Raw genomic sequence first — 19,738 nt, 5'->3', positions numbered from 1 at the left:
GAAGGGGCGGGGCCCGGGGGGCGGTGGCGGGCGCGCGCGTGCGCGGGGGGGGGGGGCGCGGGGCGGCCCCGCGGCGATCCGGGATGTCGGGCCGGCTCCTGGTGACGTAGCGGGAAGGGCCGCGCCAGACCCCCCTTTCCCACCCCCCCGCCCGCCGCCGCCGCCGCTGCTCCCCCGGCACGGCACGGGATACCCTCCCTTACACACACGCCGACCTCCTCCGGTTTCCCCGCCATGAGCAGCGCCGCTGCGGCCGGAGCGGGCGGGGCGCCCGGGGCCGCCGCTGGGCATGTGCCAGGCCCGGCCGCCGCGTGAGCACCGACACCGCCGGCAGCGTTGTCTGCGCCCGCCCCGGGCCGAGCCGTGAGTGTGCCCCGGCAGGGAGGGAGGGGACGGCAGCGGTGCGGGGAGGGGTCCCATCTCCCCGGGGGTGGGGGGGAGTGGTTGGCGCGGTCCCGGCGGCCCCGTGCTCACCCCCCGGTGCCCCGGGGCTCTCTCTCCCGGCAGGGCGGCGGGTGCCATGAGCAGCAGCCGCGCGTCCCCCGCCGCCGCCCGCCGCCGCCTGCAGCGCGGGGATCGATAGAGGCGGGGGCTGCGGACCAGCCATGGCCGGCAGCGGCTACACGGACCTGCGGGAGAAGCTCAAGTCCATGATGCCCTACCGGGACGGCCACAAAGGCGGCGGCGGGGGGGGCCTCCCGCGGGAACCCCCCGAGCCCCCCTACGACCGCAAGCGGCGGCACCAGGAGGACTCCGGCTCCGAGCCCAGCGACTACGAGGAGCAGAAGGAGGAGGAGGAAGCCCGGAAAGTGAAGAGCGGCATCCGCCAGCTTCGCCTGTTCAGCGCCGAGGAGTGCGCCAAGATCGAGGCGCGCATCGAGGACGTGGTGTCCCGGGCCGAGAAGGGGCTCTACAAGGAGCACACGGTGGACCGGGCGCCGCTGCGGAACAAGTATTTTTTCGGGGAAGGCTACACCTACGGGTCCCAGCTGCAAAGGAGAGGGCCCGGCCAGGAGCGGCTGTACCCGCGGGGGGAGGTGGACGCCATCCCCGAGTGGGTGCACGACCTCGTGATCAGGAAGCTGGTGGAGCACCGGGTGATCCCCGAGGGCTTTGTGAACAGTGCCGTCATCAACGACTACCAGCCGGGGGGCTGCATTGTCTCCCACGTTGACCCCATCCATATCTTTGAGAGGCCCATCGTGTCCGTCTCCTTCTTCAGCGACTCGGCGCTCTGCTTCGGGTGTAAATTCCAGTTCAAGCCCATCAGGGTCTCGGAGCCCGTTCTCTTCCTGCCCGTGAAGAGGGGAAGCGTCACGGTGCTCAGGTAACTCGCCCGCGTTGCCGGGGCTCGGTTGTGTAACGCGGATCACGAGGCTCATGGATGCGCCCCGACGGCGCCTCGGGCTCCATCTCCCTCGCCTGTAGACACGCACAGGGTTTCACTGTGGTGGAAGGGGTAAGGCAGGGATTTGGGGGCGGTCCTGCTGCTGTGGTGGGTGAGGATTTGGGAGGGTGCCCTCTCCATGGGGCTTGAGGCGAGTCCTGGTGGGAGTGTGGCCACTCGCCGAGCTGAGCTTAGCTGTAGTTTCCCGTAAATGGTTAAAATAACACGTCGAAATACAAAATGGATCCTGTGCCCAAGAGTGGTCAGACGTGTTATTTTAACTGTTAACTGAGCAGCTGGTTGGGACTGGACTCCTGGGACTATTCTTAGCTCGGCCAGTGCCTCCCTGACCTGACCTTAAACGTGTAGAGGAGGTGTGAATGGCCTTGTCTTCCCAATCTGTAAACTGGGAATACTGAACCCTTCCCTGCCCGGTGACGATGGGGAGACCAAGACCCGAGTGCAGAGCCCTGTGGGATTGTCACTTGGAAGCACAGCAGGTCACAGGCAGGAAAGGACTTTACGTGTGATGAGGAAGAGCTGTGGAGGTGGAATGACCTGCCCAAGGTCATGCAGCTGGTCGGCAGTAAAGCTGGGATTGGCACTGGGAAACGCCTGCTTCCTAATCCCGCTGCCTTTCTGGCACGGGCTGGGAGGGAGAGCAGGCAGGTGAGGGGACAAGAAGGTAAGAGGACAGGCAGGACTGGAGCGTACGAACCCACCAGTGTCCAGCTCCTGGGGAGGGCAGCTCGAAGCCTGGCACCAGGGCTGCCAGTTCCTTGTATCCCTGAAGGTCAGAGTGCTCCTTGCCAGGAGCAGGGATCACCGGGACCCTGCCAGCAGTGCTCTGAGCTACCAACTTATCCTCGTTTGAGTGGCTATTTTTTGGGCTGGTGAAGGTCCAGGCCGGTTTTCTGGGCTCCCAGGCTGTAACACAATCCCTTGCTTTGGCTTGTAAAGTGATCGCCGCAGGGTTCGGGAAGGAATTTTTCCCCCCACATACACACGGCCTCCTTGACTGGTGCATCAATAATAAATGCTGAGATCTCGCGTAGCTTTTATCTCGGAAAAGCTGCACAAACATTAACTAATCCTCGCCATACCCCGGCGTTAGGTAACTTCTGTGGATTAGCCAGGGATGAGGGAGGCTGCGGAGGGAATCGGGAACAGCACTGGGGACGTTTTCTCTCTCTCTAGTGGGTTGACCAGGGCGGAGGGGGCAGAGGTCAGGGTGATTTTGTGAAATAGGACCCGAGGGGACTCGTCCTGCCCCATGTCCTTTTACTGCAGAGCAAGTTCCATCCACCCTAGGGATGGAGACTGCCGGGTGTAAGGCAGCCACTCCGCTCCCTCACTTCCCCAAGACATCAGGAAGGAAACTTTCTACCCTAATTTTCCTGCTGGTGGTGAGAATCTCTCTGCTGTCTTTCCCCGTTGGGTCTGGATAAATAGTTATTCTTTCTTTCACAGCCAGAGGCATTTTTTTTTTATTTTTTATAACCTAACAGAGGTCAGCCTCGAGTCTTGCAGTCAAAGCCACTCGGAAAACTCATGGCCTTATGTCTGCGGGAGGACTGGGACTCTGCAGTGGAGGATGGTGGGAGGAAGAAGAGGTGCTTTCTCTGCTGCAGGACCAGAGAATGATGTTTTCTTATCCCAGACCTTGCTCTTCCCTCAGAACTGCTGGGAAAAGGCACTGGCTCAGGGCTCCCAGGATTGACATGTTGTGTCTCCCGGGGTCTCTGGGTTGTTGACCAGCATCACCCAGCTGCTGAAACCAGTTTATTAACGTGGCTGAAGCAACTGCACAAACCAAATGAAGTATCTTTTCCCTCCAGTGTCTTTTCCCTGCAAATTGAAGGGCTGCTTTCTCCTTTACCCGCTGCCGCTTCATCACGGTCAGATGTTCTGCTTTCCAACAAATAATAGACTTTAGGATGGATTATTTCAATTTTGGTACAGCAATTAGCAGATACTTAGCACTCACTTAAGATGAGATTCTGCCAAAGTGATTGTTCTGCGTTGATATGATCCTGGCTGGAATCGAATTCTTTGCCTCACAGCAGATCTCCTTACCTCCCCTCTAGCCCCAACAGTTTAGGAGGAGCAGGAGAAGTGCAGATTGTTGGTAGGCTCTCAGGGGTGTATCACCAAATCCATCCCTTGGTTATGATTAAGTCAACTCCCCAAACTTGGTGTTTTCTGCTGTGGATAAACAGTTGCTGGAGGCAGTTGCCCTGGAGATGGGGAACGGGTGCAGATAGAAGTGGCATGCCTGTAATGTCTGGGATTCAAATCCTGCTGGGTCAGTGGCTGCTCCTGGCCTGCTGCCTTTTGGGGAAGCCAGGGTAGCCTGTGGAAGTCAGGAGGATTTAAGGGAAAGCTGTTGGATCCCTCTCTTTGACCTCACAGCATTCTCAGGCTGTCCCCAGATCACACCTGTCCTGTTCTTGCTCTCAGCAGCCTGTTCCCAGTTCTCCTCCTGATTTCAGAGCCGCCTACCCAGCAGGGATTTTGCATTGAGGCTTTCCCCATATCCCTCCCTTGACTTTGCCTGCCCTGAAGCAGGATGTGGTGTTTGCCAACAATGAACCTGCTGGAAAGGGTTCAGACCTCAAACTACAGGTGAGGTGGAACAGATTCACCTGCCTGGGCTGTGCCCCTCTGCCAGAAACCAAAGGCCGAGCCAACCCATGACCTGCTAATGAGCCCTTCCCTCTTCCAGCGAGGCCCTTTTTCCTCTCCTTTCTCATCTGCAGGGAAGATTTGCCTTTGTAGGTTTTGAGATTTAGAAGACAACCTCCTCCAATCTCCTCTTCTGCAGCCCTGGGAAGCAGGTGCTCCTGCAGGTTTGTCCCACTGCCAGCCAGTCCAAGAGGAAGCATCACCTCAGTGTGTGCTGCTGGATCCCAGTCCTGTGGCCCATCAGCTCTCGGGGGGAGGGGGGCTACTGGCTGCACCACATTTGTGGGTTTTCTTTTTTTAGCAATAATTTGATAAGCATCAATCGATTGAACCAGTGGGGAGGAGATGGAGGAATTTGCCTGTTCATCTGGGGAACGTGTGCTTTGACAATGCTTAGGCTGGGAAAAAGGGAGGGAGCTGGGGGATGCAGATCCAGCTGGGATGGGGGGTTCCATCTGGATCCCTGCCCTGCAGCTGCTGTCAGAGGTAGCAAATCTCAGCACTGAAACTGCCAGGAATGTTTTCTCAGCGCCGTGGTTGGAAATAGTGCAGCTGCAGTTGGAGGAATGAATGGCACAGGTAACATTTCCCAAGTTCTGGGAGCTGGTGTGCCATGTGGGCTTCCCTCCCGCAGCTGGAGAGTGCTCCAGGTCATCTCCTGGCTGTTTGTGATGGCAGGGAAACACTGTGATGTGTGTCCCTCCTGTTGTCTCCAGGCATGCCTGGTGGCGCATAATCAGAGCTGCTTGGAGTCGCTGGAGGATGAACCTGCTTCCTTCCCAGCTGGAGGAATCTCTCTGCAGCTGCCTGCATTAGATGCTTTTCCAAAAAAGCCTGATCCCTCTGAACAAGCCGTTGGTGCAGAGGAAGTTCTGCGTGTGCCAGTGGTGATGAGGCAGAGATTTGTTCGAGCTCTGCTCAGACTGGTCGGTGTCACATCCATGGTTTGTGGCAGGAGCTCTCCTGAGCCACAAGTAAAGCCTTGAGTTGCCCAAACCCTGCAGTGGGCCAGGTCCCTGTGCCTCTGAGCTGGCCTGGCTGTCATCGGGACGTGTCGTCATAGAAATGTTTCTTGTTAGAGACTCTGCAGAATTTCAGGGCCTCCTTTCTGGTGATGTCTGCACAGAAAAATTCCACTTTCATCTCCATGTGAATCAGTTCTGTAGTGGCTCTTCTGGATTGAGAAGGAGACTCAGGGAGGAGTTGGCTGTGTAAGGTCTGACAGTTTGGAGTTGGGGTGGGTTGAGGGGGGCGTGTGGGTAACATCAGCACCTCCCTGTGTTCTTCTGAAAAACACTCTGGGATAGAGATATCCTATTCAGGTGTTCTCCTGGGCAGGAATTTAGGGTTTTCCTTAGCAAATTGCTTTGGGTTTGTTCTCTGGGCAAGAAATCTGCGGGTAGACCCATTATGGGTATTTTTCCCCAGTGTCTGCCCCTTCACCCGTCATCGGGGTGTGCAAGGCTGGGCAGTGTGAGAAGTTTTTGCTGGCACAAGGCAGCATAAGTATGACACAACCAAATAATCTTTTTCTTCCATTTTTCTGCCTGTGCAGAGAGACACCGTCACTGTATGGGATATGGTGCAAGCAGAGTTTTCTCACACCAGTAAGGCACTGGGGCAGACTGGTGCCCTTTAGGACCTCAGACTGGAGTACTGGGGCTATTGCTTTGGTGCTGCCCATGTGCATCTGGGGCCACAAACACTTCCTGGGGCCACTCTGGGACTGATCTGGGAAGGGGATTCCTGCCTGGGGAGTGAGAAGGAGTGTCCAGGCTGACATCTCGTGATGGAGAGCACATGTCTGGAAACAGACCTTTTCCTGATGTTCAGGGTGTTGCCGAGGATGCGCCAAGTTGAATGTTAACGTGGGTGATATTCATGAATTCGCTGGAGCCTGACGCAGAGATTCCTGGAACATAAAAGAGCATCACCGTAAGCCCCTTGGCATAACACTGTCGTGTTCTGCGGTGCCTGGAAGGCGGGGGGCATGGACATCACCCCTGTTTTAACTGATCAGGACTTATGCTTTTTAACTCTCCTCCTAAAGCAGTAGATCTGTCTTTGAGGAGAGGTGCGTGTTTCTGGGTGAGTGGGTGGGTTATCTAACCAGATCAAGGAAACCCGGTCCCGTCCCCGGAGAAGACTTGCGTGTGTAAGATGTGTTCTGTGCTCTGAGTGTCCTGAATAACCTGCCAGCCCCTGACCCTGGCCGTGCTTCTGAGGGCTGCCTGGCAGCTGGTGTGCCAGGAAAAGCCTCGTGGGGACCACGGGCCTGGTCATTTCTGCTTCAGGTTAAACAGCGCGGGGGTGTGCCAGCGTTGTGTGGCTTCGGCAGCCTTTGCCCAAATCCCTTTCAAGGTGCTCCTGCCCTTGTCAGGTGTTCCAGGAGGCTCTGAAGGTGTTTAGCTTCTCTCTTTCCCATGCTGGAGTCTAGAAGGCTCTGTGTGAGCTGACACTCTCCAAACGGCAGGTAGAGGGCAGGCCCCACTCTCGGACCTGCTGGCTGGAACCATGGGAGTGACGGGATGTGCTCCCGCAGGGTGGTTTGTGTGTCCGAGCAGGGGTGGTGGCTGCTCTCCATGGACCCACTGTGATTTCACCTGCTCGACAACAGAAGTAGCCACGAGAAAAATGCTCCAGTGTTTTGTAGGAAGCTGAGGTCGTCCTTGGCCTTGGCTTTTTTCCAGCCTGCTGGAAACATGGAGTATCCAAAGTCACCTCACACAGTGAAACACTCCTGCCCAGAGCGGCTACTGCTTGAGCCTGGGGTCGTTTTCCTCAGCCCAGGGAGCTGTTTCTCCCTGTAACAGGGAGGTTTTGGGAGTGCAGCTTGGTTTGCAGGTCTGAGTTTGAAGGTTATAACCCAAGTGCATTGGGTTGGGGTTGGTGATGTTCGTATCGTGGCTGAGGATGTGCCACATGATGGGGAGCAGGGAGGATGAGGGTGCTGAGAGAATCTGTGCCCAGGTGAGGGGGGTGAGAGGCTCAACTCTTGCCATCACTGCACCCCTCCATGACTAACAAATCTCACTGACTCTGGTACGTGTTCATGTCTGGGTGTGCTGCACATCTCAGCATGAGAGATGGCTTTTCTCAGGGATGTGTGTGAGGAGATTCTTCGGAGGAACGTGCTGATTTTTCCCCTGTTGCTTTCTAATTTCTTTGTAAATGAATTGTCTGAATTTACAATCCATACACGCATTTCCACGTCTTATTTCACAGCGCTGTAGCAGGTGGCAGTTTCCTCTGATGTATGCTAAAAAATTGAGTCCTAAAGCCCCCCCCCCCCAAAAAAAAACCCCTGGCTGTCCACATTCTTTCCCAATGTTTGTTCCTTCCTACAAGTCTATCTCCAGTGTGTCTGGGGAATGGTGTTTGGAGGAGGAATTCCTGGTGGAAGTTTGGAAATACTGGCCAAAATGAGTTGTGGAGGCTGGAAACCACTTTCTGCCTCTGCCTGGCATGTCTCTCACAGTGGCTTTTTGTTTCTGTTGTCAGTGGGTATGCGGCCGACGAAATCACACACTGTATTCGACCACAGGACATCAAGGAGAGAAGAGCTGTCATCATCCTGAGGAAGTAAGTGTGGAAGCCCTCCAGACAGTAAGATAAACGTGGATGTGGTGTCGTGATGTTTAAACACTTAAAAACTGCCTTGCTTGTTAATTTGCTGGCTTGATCTTACACCTTGATTAGATGTCACTTTGACACTCTTGCCGTACCCGGCAGTGGAAGTAGCTGGAACCAGTTCCTGCAGAGTTAATCACTTCTTGGCTCTGTGAGCAGCACTTCATTGAAAGGGCTGGGGTTGCAAGCCCTGTTAGTGTCCAAACACCTGTCTTTCCTTGGCTGCCCAGCTCCAAACAGCTCAGATTTCAAACTGTCTTGTTTTGGGTTGTGTATTCAGGTGTCTGGTCATATGATACCTCCCTGTGTGAGTTACCTGGACAGTCCTTTGAAGCTGATGCTTGTGATGAAGAATCTCATATAAAAGCAGATTAAGTTTACGTGGTAGCATGGCCTTTGTTTCCTGGGGAGAGGGAGGAAGACACTGACTTGGGAGGGAAACAAAGTGAATTCAGTGCTCACTTTACAGGGCTTGTCCTTCAGTCTGTGTTGGGAAGCCAAGCTCTGTAAGCTGTTTTAGAAACATGCTTCCTGTTCTAGTATTTACACTGTCTTGATGGCATTTCATCAAGCATTGCTTGTTCCTAAAACTCTTAAGAAAATGGAGAAAAAATAGGCCAACCCCACCCCAAACTCCCTCAAGTATTACCTTTTTTTGTGCCCAGAAATGTCCTCTCTCATCAGTTCCTTCTACTAGGAGACCAAAAAAATGTGACTGTCACACATTGACCCATGGTGACTGTGACTTAGAAGGTGTTAGCAGTAATTCTGCTGTCAAGAAATCTTTCTGTAAGTGAAAACACAATGATTTTGGGTCCTGTAAACCCAACCAAAAGCGTGGGCATTGGTGGCAGGGCTTGTGGTTCTGGCCCAGGCTGGCACAAGGCTATCAGGCAAGTAGTGTGGATTCAGACTGGATGAGCTTTTGGATGGCTTAGTTGGTTTCAAAACAAGCCTGGCAACGTTGTGAAGATATGGCACAAAGCCAGTGGAGTGGAGTTGGACATCTGGTTAGAGAGGCCCATGAAATGAAGGCAGAAAAAACAGCAGCCCCGAGGCATTAGCCAGGCAAAATCAGCCCAGACCCAGGGAGGCAGGATGACATGTGGCAGGAGATAGAGTGGGATGAAAGACAGGATGTAGCCAAACCACCCCACAGCTGGTTACGGCCACATGAGGTTTGGGGTGAGGGGGCTGTGATAAGAACTTAAAGCTGTTGTGTTCATGGTGTTGGTGCAACCAACGAAAAGCAGCACGAGTGCTGACGAGGAGGCATCTCCAAGTCGTGTAGCTGCTTTGGTTGGGATTTAGGATAGAGAAGCTGCCTGTTCTCGGTTGTGGAGCAGTTCCCTGGAAAAGACAGACTCGGATAAATAAGCTAAAGCTGCCCAATATCTGTTGCAGATATTGAAAATACCTGTTTAAACTGGCTCTGCCTCTTGCTTTCTCCAGCCTCTGTAAGCTGAGAATGTTGGGTTATTTCAGTCTAACCTGGCTGCCATCAAAGTGCAACTGAACAAAAAAGGGACCTTGAAGCTCATCTATTCCAATGCCCTGCCATGGGCAGGGACACCTTCCACTAGACCAGGTTGCTCCAAGCCCTGTCCAACCTGGCCTTGGACACTTTCAAACATGGGAAGTCCTCAACCTCTCTGGGCAAACCCGTGCCAGTGCCTCACTACCCTCTGAGTAAAGGATTTCTTTCTAATATCTAATCTAAATCTATCTGCCCATGTAAGAAGTAGCTCTCCCTGTTCTTTATAAGCCTCCTTTAAATCCTGGAAGGAGCAGTGGTGTAGCCAGCTGACCTGGTGCATCACTGCTGAGGAGACAAAGCCTGCAGCTCCTACCAGAGCCATACCAGCTGTGTTTGCTCAGCCATCCCTCTCCAGCAGTGTGTCCTTCTGCCTTCCCCTCATTTTTGGAATCTGATTTGCTTAACATTAGAGCAGAAGTGTCTCTGCCCAGTCACACAGCCGTGGGCTGACCTGACTGACAGGCCAGACACAACCACACGGAGGTTTTTCTCTTGAGCAAAGCGGAAACCCCCCTGGTGATTCTTTCCGTGTAACCTCTGCAGAGCTTAGCAGCCCTGGTGAATCCATGGCAATTCCCTGTTTGCCACAGGCCGTGCTCCAGCTGCTGCCAAATAGAGCTTATTAATTGCTGTTTATCCCTGGTGAGGGCGGCCATCTCCCGGTGTTCCGTGTGTGTCCGTGTGCGCGCGGCGGGGCCGCGGTGACCCCTGTCTGTGCTGTGTCCCCACGCCCTGGATCACTGCACAAATGCCACTCCCGATTCCCGGATCACACGACTTTTCTCTGAAACAGTGTGTTATGCAATCGGGAAAGCAGCTACTTCCGCTGGTGGCCTGCTAGCACGGCAGGGTTGGGAGCAGCCCGCGGCCTCATAAAACTCCTCTTCCTCGTTTTCGTGGTAAGGATCAGCCCTGAGCTTCCCAGCGGGATCAGATCAGCTGGGTCACCCCAGTTGGAGCTGGGATGTTCAGCTCTGAATGTGAGAGCCTGCTGGGTCCCAGACACGTTTGCATTTGGCTCTGCTCTTGCCTCTGCTCCGAACGTGTTTTCGCTGAGAGCGGCAGGAGAACAAAGCTGTGGGAGCTGGAGGAGCAGCAGGATTTTGCAGGATGCTCCAGAGCAGCGTGGTTACCAAGTAGGTCATAAACACCTCAGTGCTGTAGTGTGATGATATTGAGTGTTTTCCTGCGTGTCAGAGCACAGGGCTGCTGGGTTTGGAGGTTTGGAAGCGCTTTGAGCGAGAGTGGAGGAACCTGCTCTCAATTTCGTGAGGTGCTGGAAGAGGTAACGTGGGAGGGGGGGATAGAAATGAGACCTATTGAAGTGGGTCTTGAAAGTAATTTTAGAGGGTTTCTGCTGCCATTCTGCTTCATAAATAGGAGTTACTCTGTTTAACTTGAATCTGCTCCTGCCTTGCTCTGTGGCCAGAGGGAGCATGGCTGGTATTCCCTTGCCCTTCCAGTGTATTTGAGGGTTGGTTGGTTTGAATTGCAGCCCTCCAGTTGCTGTTGTATTTGAGAGATATTTAAACCACCTTGTCTGGGGCAGGATCAGCAATGCCTTTGGTGTTCTGACTGGACTGGGTCCAGTCCTGGAGCTGAGAACAGCTCAGGACAACAGCGTGAACTATCACAGGCTCCAGCCTGGCAGCTGCCTGTGGAAGTGTTCCTTGTTTCTGGCATGCTGGGCAAACTCAGGCTGCCATGCCCAGCATCACCTGTGCCAGCCTGGCATCGCCCTGCTTAACTGAAGAGGCTCTCCCCAGTGGGAGAGTGTACCTTGGCAGCTGGATGTGCTTCCTAACGGGAGTTTAGGTTGGGATTCTCCTGTGGAAACCTCCCTCAGGAGCTGAAGTTCAGCACAGGAGAACAAGTAGTGATTTTCCCCTTTCTTTTACCCAGACCCCTTCTGTAGTCCCTCCTTATCCTAAGGAGGGAGACAGACTGCAACAACAGCATCAGGGTGCCTTTCCTTCTGGGAAGTAGCTTGGATCCTCCTGAAATCAGCAGCTCTGGAGCACCAGCACCTTTTAGTGTATTTTGCCCATTCTTAGGCTTCAGTCTGTGTTTTGAAATAGACTTTAGCAGAGTTTATAACTTGAGCCTGGTGACTGTGCTGTGCTTGGAGATGGTCACAGCACTGGGATAAGATGCTGCTCCGTCGAGTTTTCATTCCTGCTGCCTCCCTCCACGTGTGTGTGGCTGCAGTCATGGCTGGGCCAGCAGTAGTTCTCCTCTGGGATGAGCTGTGTTTGCTCTCTGGTGTATCCTGAGCGTGTGCTGTGCTGCTGGAAAGGATGTGGTGCAGCTTCTGTTTGCTACACCCGCTCCTGACTCGTACTTCAACTCTTTGCACCTCTTAGTCAAGCTGAGGAACACCTGACCCTGTGAGATCTGTGGGCAGGAGGGAGTTTCCAGGTAGAAGCAGTTATTACTGTTGGAGGTGGTGATGAATTTTGCAGGACATCTCCCACCCAGGTGGATTAACTGGAGCTGTGAGTTATTGACGAGTCACTGTGATTTCACAGCTGCTCCTGCACCTCTGCTCTGTATCCCACTGGGGTTGCAGTGAGCCAGCACCTCTTGCATTCACCTCATGGCTACGTGTCCCTGTGCTTCCTCTTTCCTCTGGTAGGACAAGGGGGAACGGCTTCAAATTTGAAGAGAGCAGGTTTAGATTGGCTATTAGTAGAAAACTCTTCCCTGTGTGGATGGTGAGGCCCTGGCACAGGTTGCCCAGAGAAGCTGTGGCTGCCCCATCCCTGAAGTGTCCAGGGCCAGGTTGGGTGGAACTTGGGGCAACCTGGGATAGTGGAAGGTGTCCCTGCCCATGGCACGGGGCTGGAATGGAGTGAGCTTTGAGGTCCCTTCTAACCTGAACCATTCCATGATTCTATGAAGCTTGAAGTACCAAAAAGCTGCAGCTTGTTCTTCTCTGGAGTATGCCCCTCCTCCTGAGCTGTGTGGCTGGGATGGAGGGCTCTCCTGCAGCACATCCCGGGCAGATATTTGCTGCAGCACACTGGTGGTTCTGTAGAAACTCCTTGTAAATTCTCTTCTCTTTAAATATTTGCAGAACAAGACTAGATGCACCTCGATTGGAAACAAAATCCCTGAGTAGCTCTGTGTTGCCACCAGGTTATAACTCTGACCGTCTATCAGGAAGCAACCGGGACCAGATCCTGAAACCAAAGCGGTCCCATCGCAAAGCAGATCCTGATGCTGCTCACAGGTAGGATGATCTCTCCTAAGGGCAATGTTTGGGATGGGGTCTCTGGGTCAGTGCATGGTTGAGGTCCTTGGCTGCACAACACGCTTAAAAACACTTAAAAAAACCTGGCAGGTGCTTTCTGTGGTGCCAAGATCTGTTTTATCAGAATGAGCTCTTTATATGTTGCTCCCAGACTTGTGGAGGCTGAGCTCTGGCTGTAAGCAGCTTACATTGTTTATCCTGTGAGTGGCATAATGAAGAAGCAATAGATTTGGCTGGCTTTTGATAATGCAGTCGTTCAGAACAATAGTTTCCCTGCAGCTAATCATTTTTGACCTCTATTGCCAAGCAACCTGTGCAGCTGCATTAAACTATATTATGAAAGCAGTCCTGGGAGAGAACATGAGGGTTTGCTATCTGGGAAAGGTGAAGGCCTTTTGGGAAGCTTCTCAGACCTGTTGTGATTCCAGAGCTGCGTGAGAAACCAGACTGTGTGGATGCTTAAGCCTGACCTTCAGGGAAGCTCCTTGCCAAGGTCTCAGACAGCTTGAGCTCTGCAGCAAGGCTTCCCTTAAACACCTTGGTGTGAACACACCGATAGCCCTGAGTGATAGCCAGTCTGCCAGCTGGCCTGGATAGTGCAGTTCCAGAGCTTCCTGAGGATTGAGGTGGCATTCTCTCTGCACACTGGATACAGCCTAAAAGTCGCCTTGGTCGTGGGACTTGGCTGCTGTGCGGTCCCAGCCCTGTTTCAACCTGTCCTGGAGGGAGGAGGGTGGGGATGGCTTGTTTGTGAGCTGTGTTCATTCACCTGGATGCAGGCTGGGAAGATGGATGAAGAATTGAAGCTGGCCTGCAAATGCAGCCTCCCTCCGAGCACGCAGTGTCCGATTAGGGAAGCGATCATGCAGGACAAATGTGCAGATCTGTCAGAGCTGTTTTTCAGCCTGATGTGACCTTATCAGGGTGTGGGGGATGGCTTGCATAGGCTCCTGCAGCAGATGGGTGTGAAAAACATGTTTTTCTCTTCCTGTGGCCTCAAAGACTCCAGTATAACAGGTAATTAGCATGGATATCATAGTGGATAAAATAAGGGGGTCTGTGCAGCCCACCAGCCCAGTCCTGCTACGAAGTGATCAGAGGCAGTTCTGCAAAAATAACAATTGCACTGTGCTAATGTTTTGAGAGGACAAAAGATTTTGGAGCTGTACTGTGATCCTACACCATGAGGAGCTCAGCTCTGTGCTGGGAGTTCTGATGCAGGAAACAGACCCCACTGCCCAAGGGATGTTTCTTGGGGCCACAAGCTGCACTTAAGAAAACCCAGAGGTGACTGGGCTGTTTGGAAGTGTTCCTGGTGGAGATTAAAGACCAAAGCTTGCCCTGGGAAGGGGAAGGACTTGCACCATCAAAGCAAATTCTCAGCTCCCCGTTGGAAGTGCAGCTTGGTGATCTGTTCCTGCTCTGCCAAGTGCCCAGTGCTGGGAAGGCAGTGTGGAAGCAGGCAGGGCTATCCCTCCGAGTGTGCAGCACTGCAGACAGTGTCCGCAGGAGGAATGCCTGCATCCCACCCTGGCTGTGCTCTCACTCTCCTGCTTTCTCTCTCTCCCTAGGCCACGGATCCTAGAAATGGATAAAGAGGAGAACAGGCGCTCGGTCCTCTTACCAAAACATAGGAGACGGAGCAACTTCAGCTCCGAGAACTATTGGCGACGGTCGTACGAGTACACGGAGGACTGTGAGGAGGAGGAGGAGGACGGCAGCCCGGCCAGGAAAGTTAAAATGAGGCGGCACTGAGGATTGCTCTTTCCAGGCTCGTGGAGCTGATGAGATTGGCCTCCAGTCTGTGAAAACTTTCTCCTCCCTCTGGCTATCTTCCATCTAGCTTCAGTTTTGGTTTTTTCCTTTCAGGCTGAAGAGTAAACAGGAAGGATTTGAGTTTTATGAATGGAGGAATGCTGAGACATACGTAAGGATGGAACATGTCCAGTGCACATGCTGTCCTGAGTCATGGGTCGAGCGGGCATCTCTCCCTTAGGAAGCAGATAAAGTTATGCCAGGCTGTCTGTTGGGATTTCTTTTGAAAACACCAAAAAGTTTAACTGTTTCATTGCGCAAGATTCAAGAATTGTATTTTTGTTTTTGTTTGTTTGTTTTTTTCGCTTTAACACTCTTCCTTTCCAAACGTTCTAAATATGATGTTTGACCCGAGGAGCTGAAATTCCATGGTGGCATCATGTTCCTTGTTTTACCAAAGGGCTCCTTGGTCTGCTCTTTCCTGGTGGTTGTTGGGTCTGTTTTAAGGGTGCCCTGCAGTAACTGGAAGTTTGAAGCTTTGCAGACCCCTCTTACTGCGATTGATTTCAAAGGGTTTAGGACATTTTCGTTGCACTTTAGTGTTTTAAATGCAGTAGGTTTCCTTTCCAGACCCTTTTCCCAAGCCAGCGTGGGCTCGCAGCCTTGTGTCCCTGCGCTGCCCTCTCCGAGAAGAATGTACTAGAGCTCTGGTTTCTCAGTGCTGATCTGACAGGGGTGTGCTGTTGTGTTGTGATTGAGGAGGAAGGAATCATGGCTGGCTTCCCTGAGGATGGCCCAGCATTGTCCTGAGATCCATATTGGAACCTTGGGGCTGCCGAGTGAGGGATCACACTGAGTATGTGCTGCTTCCCAGAGCTGGGGATAGCGAGGAGGAGTAGGAGAGACGCTGTGCTTGTGAGGGCGTGTGCCTTGGGACCCCGGAGAGGAGCTGTTCTCCACTGCCCCTTTCAGGTGGAGAGAGTTGAGAGGCACAGCATCCCAGCACAGTGTCCCATCCCGAGGGATTGGCTGTGCTCTGCCAGAGCAGGAACAGGCGCTGCCGTGGCCTCGGCCGTGGTCTGTCCCCTCCAAGGCTGGGAGTGGGGACACTGCAGGGGTCTGGTTTGGCCCCGGTTCAGTGCATCCAGCACTGAAGTTGCCTGCCTTCTGGCTTATTCCTGCCTGTATTCCCATGGCAGGGAGCTTTCTGGTTGCTACAGGAAATGCTGAGACGAATCAGGCATTCAGCCCCGTGGAGTTGTGTTAGAACATCTGCCTTCATCCTCCTCTTCTCCCACCCGGTTTGTGTTAGCCCAGACCAAAGCCTTGGCGTTTGCAAAGATTTGGGGCCTGACACCATATTTAGAACCCTACTTTTAAGGAAAACTTCCTCCAGTTGATTCTTTGAACCCAAGTGTTGGCAGTTGTAAGGAGTAGTCTTATTTTAAAATTTTTACTGCTTTTCCCTCCTTCCAATTGTAGTTTTTCTTAGTGCTGTGTCCCCCACACACTTCGTGGTCTGCACGCTTGGCAATAAAAAGATGTAATATATTTTGAAACCCGTTTGCTGCTGTCTTGAGGGGCTCCTGGTCTAAAATAGCCACCCAGGCATTTGTTCCCTGCAGAATACTTGCTGACATCTGGATCCCACTGTCCTTTTCCTTCCCTGCTGATTATTTCTGCAGCTCCTGGCGCTCGCCTGTTGTTGGGGTTCTGCTCAGGCTGGATCTTGTGGTCACAGTAGCAGAGGACGTTGCCATCACCTTCAGCACAGTGCTGGTCTGTGGGGGTCTGTACCTGAGGTACCCCGTGCCTGTCTCTTGATTATTTTATCCAATTGCTTTCCTGGTGAGAGCCCCCGCTGCCTCCGTGCCGAGGTACAGGCAGAGCCTTTGAAGGAACCCATCTTATCTGCCCAGAGATCTGAAAGCTCATGCTTCTGCCACTTCTGAAACCTTTAAAATGCCATTTTCAGACCACACGTAGCATTTGAAGCGATGTTCCTCGCCCTCCCAGCTTCCTGCTGCGAATCCAGGCCAGCTCTTGGCTACAAACCCCTTGTTTTGGAAAGCTTGGCATCCCCCTGATAGCAAAACCGCATGTGGGGAGCAGCAATCCCTTCTCCTCCTTATGGCTTTGTCTTTCTGGATTCATCCTGGCTGTGCCCACCACAGCACCAGGCTCTGCCACGGGTGTGACAGTGACAGTGGTCACTGCTGGAGGTCTTGGCTCTCCCCTCTCCCTTCCTGGCTCCCAGTTTTATGCCTACCTCTGCAATACAGATACTCTACTCTGGTGTCAGCTCAAAATGAAGCTGGAGGCAGCCTGCCTTTCCGGCGGCAGCTTCCCAGAGCAGGATTCCCGTGGGATGAGGTGCTGGCTGTATCTCTGCTGAAGGCTGAACCAGGCATCCTGAGGTCTTACCTCTCGCCTGGTATCAGGCATCACCTCATCCTGGTCCTTGTGCAGTCCGTATGTGTGCAAGTATCCTTTCCCAGCTTGTTTTGGAATTCCTGCATGCCATGGTTGGGAGCTCTTCCCTTCTCCCTTCCTCCCTGCCTCACATCCGTGCAGTGGGTCAGAGCTGGCAGCCATGGCTGGGGGGGCAGGAGGAGCTCCAGCCACCATCTCTTCTCATAGCTCACCTGGTTTTCAACCTGACTGGTTGGGGGTTGACACCTTGGAGAGAGAGAGAGAGAGAGGGAGCGGGGTGCAAGCGGTGGGACCCGCGGCATCCCTCGGGAGAGGAGTCCCCAGCGTGCAGGCAGGGCCATCTTCCCACTTGTACAGACATTTTCTATAGACACGGATGTATATGTGTAGATAACATGGTTTTTTAACTCTTTTGCACTGAACAACATCGGAGTGAAACCTGGATTCGAAACCAGAAGACGCATTTTTCACGTGGGTCCAGAGGTCTGGATCCCTTCCTGTAACCTGTCTGGCGAAACTGTGGCTCGGAATTCCTGGTGATCCCACACCTTTTCTCTGTCGGGCTGCCCGCAGGCGTTGGGTCAGGCTGGTGCCATGGGGCTGGTGTGGGAGTGTGGAGGGCGGAGAGCTCCATTTTGGAGGCAAAACTTTTCCCATGTGCTCCGTGGGATGGGCTCACGCACAGCCCTGACCCCCTCGGCTTTGTCCTGTGTCTGATCCAGTTGTGTGGTCCGACCTCCTCTCCATCCACCCACAACGTGTCCTTGCTCAGCCCCAAACTGGGAATAAGGCTACATCCAGTGTGACAGTCCATGCTCCCAGACCCACAGCCCAGACCAGGAGAACTGTCTTTCCTAAGGAAGGGGGAGGAAGGTGGGGTTCATCCCTAGTTCAGTGGGATTCATCCCTGCTTTTCTGTGAAGAACAGGAGGAATTGGGGTTTGTTGCTGTTGCCCGTATCTCCAGAAGAGTCAGTGGTGGAATTATCCAAGCCCAAGGTCAAAACAGCTGCCAGGCTTTGAGGAGGGCTCAGGGGGGCTGGGGTTGGACCCCCACCAGCAGCAAAGAGTCTTTTACCTGCCAAAAATGTTCCCTTTCCCCGTTGGGAGGAGAAACATTTGGCCAAGAAGCGCCTGTGCTCCTTCCCCTGCCCACACTTAACAAGTTCTGGCTGACTTTAATTTTGTTTTTTTAAAAGATTCTAATTTTTTTTTTTTTTTTTTTTTGTTACCAATAAAAATAAAAATGAAAAAAAAAAAGATAAATAAAAAAGAAAGTGGCAATATTTTTTCCGTAAGCTTTTCCTAGGAAAAAGCGTGGTTTGTAACAAAGTTGTACAGTTCTGAAGTTTGAGATACGAGAAGTACTGTGTGAAACGCTGTAAATGGGGCAGAGATTATTTTATGTACAGTCTGACGTGGGGGAATCTTTTAATTCTGGTTGATTCTTAGGAAGAATTTGGTTCTTCACTGTCAGGGTTTGGAATTTCATGGTTTCATTATTATTTTTTTTCTTGTATAGATTGCTGCATTAATTGAATAAAAGCAGAAAGCATCGCTCTGCCTGCCTGTGTGGTGGTGCCGTGGGCTGGGATGTGCCTTGATTTCCCCAGGCAGAAAAGAGGTGGTTGGGAATGGGGAACTGGTTCTAAATAAAGGGAGTCACGGCTCCCTGGGGATGGGGCAGCCAAATGTGGTGGCTGTGCCTCCTGCGCTGTCCTAGAAAGCAGGGACAGGGCTCTCTGCCCTCCTCTTCCTCCTCCTGCAGCTCCCACCCTGCCCAAAGCTGGAGCCTGGATCCAGATGGGCCCAGCACCCTGTGCTTTGGCCTTACGTGGAGCCACTCACCCTCCTTGTGCCTTCCTCCTGCTCGAGGGAGATGGTGAGATGGGGGTGAGGTGCCAGAGAGGGGATGGAAGGGGGCTGCTGGCCTCATGTGTGGCCTCCATTCTCCCTCCTTCCTCCTCTCCTGTTTGTCTTCTCTTCCTTCTCTCCTGTTCCTCCTCTCTTCTCTCCTCCTTTTCCTCCTCTCTCTCCTCTCCTCTTGCTTTCACTCTCCTCTTCCTCTCTTCTCTTTCTCTCCTCTTCCCCCTCTTCCTCCCACCTTCTCTCCCTCTCCCCTCTGTTCCCTTCCTCCTCCTCTCCCTCCTCCCCAGCCATGACCCACATCTGGCTCCCTCCTCTCCACCCTCACTGCCCGGGGCTGTGCCTGTGGCTCAGACCCTCCATCCCTCCGCGAGCCCGTCGCTCCCCGCTCCCCCTCCAGGCTGTTTTCCGCCCCCAAACCCCGCGTCGCCCCAGAGCCGCATCTCCCCGGGCCGGGGTTAGTCAGCAGGGAGGGGAAGCCGTGCCCTGCCCGGGGTGAGTCACCCCAAAACCGGGCGCAGGGCAGATCGCTCCCCCTCCCACCTCGGGACGGTGCCGTGGGGGGAGTGGGGAACAGCATTCCCGGTGCCACGGTGGGAATAATGAGTCGCCAGCCAGGAATGAGGCTCGAACATTAATTTTGGGAGCCGGCGGGATGCTCCAGGCCCTGTGGCCGGAGCGCCGCCATGTTGATGCACCCCATGGCTGTGGGGCACACGGTGAGAACCTAAACCCACGACACCCCGAGTTCGTGGGGGCTTAGTGAACACGGTGACCGGGCTCGCGGTGCCCTCGCTGCCCCATGCGGAGAGAAAAAGACGAAAGAAAAAGCTAAAACAAATAAATATATAAATAAATAAAGCGCAGAGAGGGAGCGGAGCGGGGGGGTGATGGCGAGGACTACAACCCCCATCGTGCCCCACGGTGGCGCATGCGCGGTGGAGGGTGGGTGGGGGCGCGGCGCGCGGCGCGCGTTGCCGCGCGGGGATTGGCGGGCGTAGCTGTCCGTCAATGCTCCCCCTCCCGCCCCGCCCCCGCCGCGGCGGTGCCTGCCCGGGCTCGGCGGGCGCGCGCACCGGGACCCCGCACCGGCACCGGGGATCCCGCACCGGCCCCGCGCCCCCTGCCGGCCCCGCCCCGCCCGGCCCCGACACCGACACCGCCTCCCGGGACCGGCCCCGCCATCGCCGGCC

The 19,738-nt window shown here is 53.9% G+C and overlaps 1 protein-coding gene across 1 annotated transcript; it reads left to right on the top strand.

The window, feature by feature from the left end:
- Positions 1-77: 77 nt before the first annotated feature.
- On the top strand, positions 78-18,236 carry ALKBH5 (alkB homolog 5, RNA demethylase). Its single transcript, XM_027743008.2, has 5 exons — positions 78-363; positions 508-1,327; positions 7,574-7,654; positions 12,316-12,471; positions 14,064-18,236. The coding sequence occupies exons 2-5, from the start codon at positions 606-608 to the stop codon at positions 14,245-14,247; spliced, it is 1,143 nt and encodes a 380-aa protein (XP_027598809.1). The 5' UTR covers positions 78-363; positions 508-605; the 3' UTR covers positions 14,248-18,236.
- The last annotated feature ends 1,502 nt before the right edge of the window (positions 18,237-19,738 follow it).

The sequence above is a fragment of the Pipra filicauda genome, unplaced genomic scaffold (genome assembly GCF_003945595.2).
Source record: "Pipra filicauda isolate LSUMZ 115617 unplaced genomic scaffold, ASM394559v2 scaffold226_size1812527_pilon, whole genome shotgun sequence".
NCBI lineage: Eukaryota > Metazoa > Chordata > Aves > Passeriformes > Pipridae > Pipra > Pipra filicauda.
Note: the sequence above shows the minus strand (reverse complement) of the source record. Positions and strands in the feature narration are given on the sequence as shown.

What these genes read in the sequence shown, in the direction of transcription:
- ALKBH5 (XM_027743008.2), top strand. Translation starts at nt 606, where the DNA reads ATGGCCGGCAGCGGCTACACGGACCTGCGGGAGAAGCTCAAGTCCATG. An exon ending in GGAAGCGTCACGGTGCTCAG is followed by an intron (nt 1,328 to 7,573) that starts GTAACTCGCCCG and finishes TTCTGTTGTCAG; the next exon opens with TGGGTATGCGGCCGACGAAA. An exon ending in GCTGTCATCATCCTGAGGAA is followed by an intron (nt 7,655 to 12,315) that starts GTAAGTGTGGAA and finishes AAATATTTGCAG; the next exon opens with AACAAGACTAGATGCACCTC.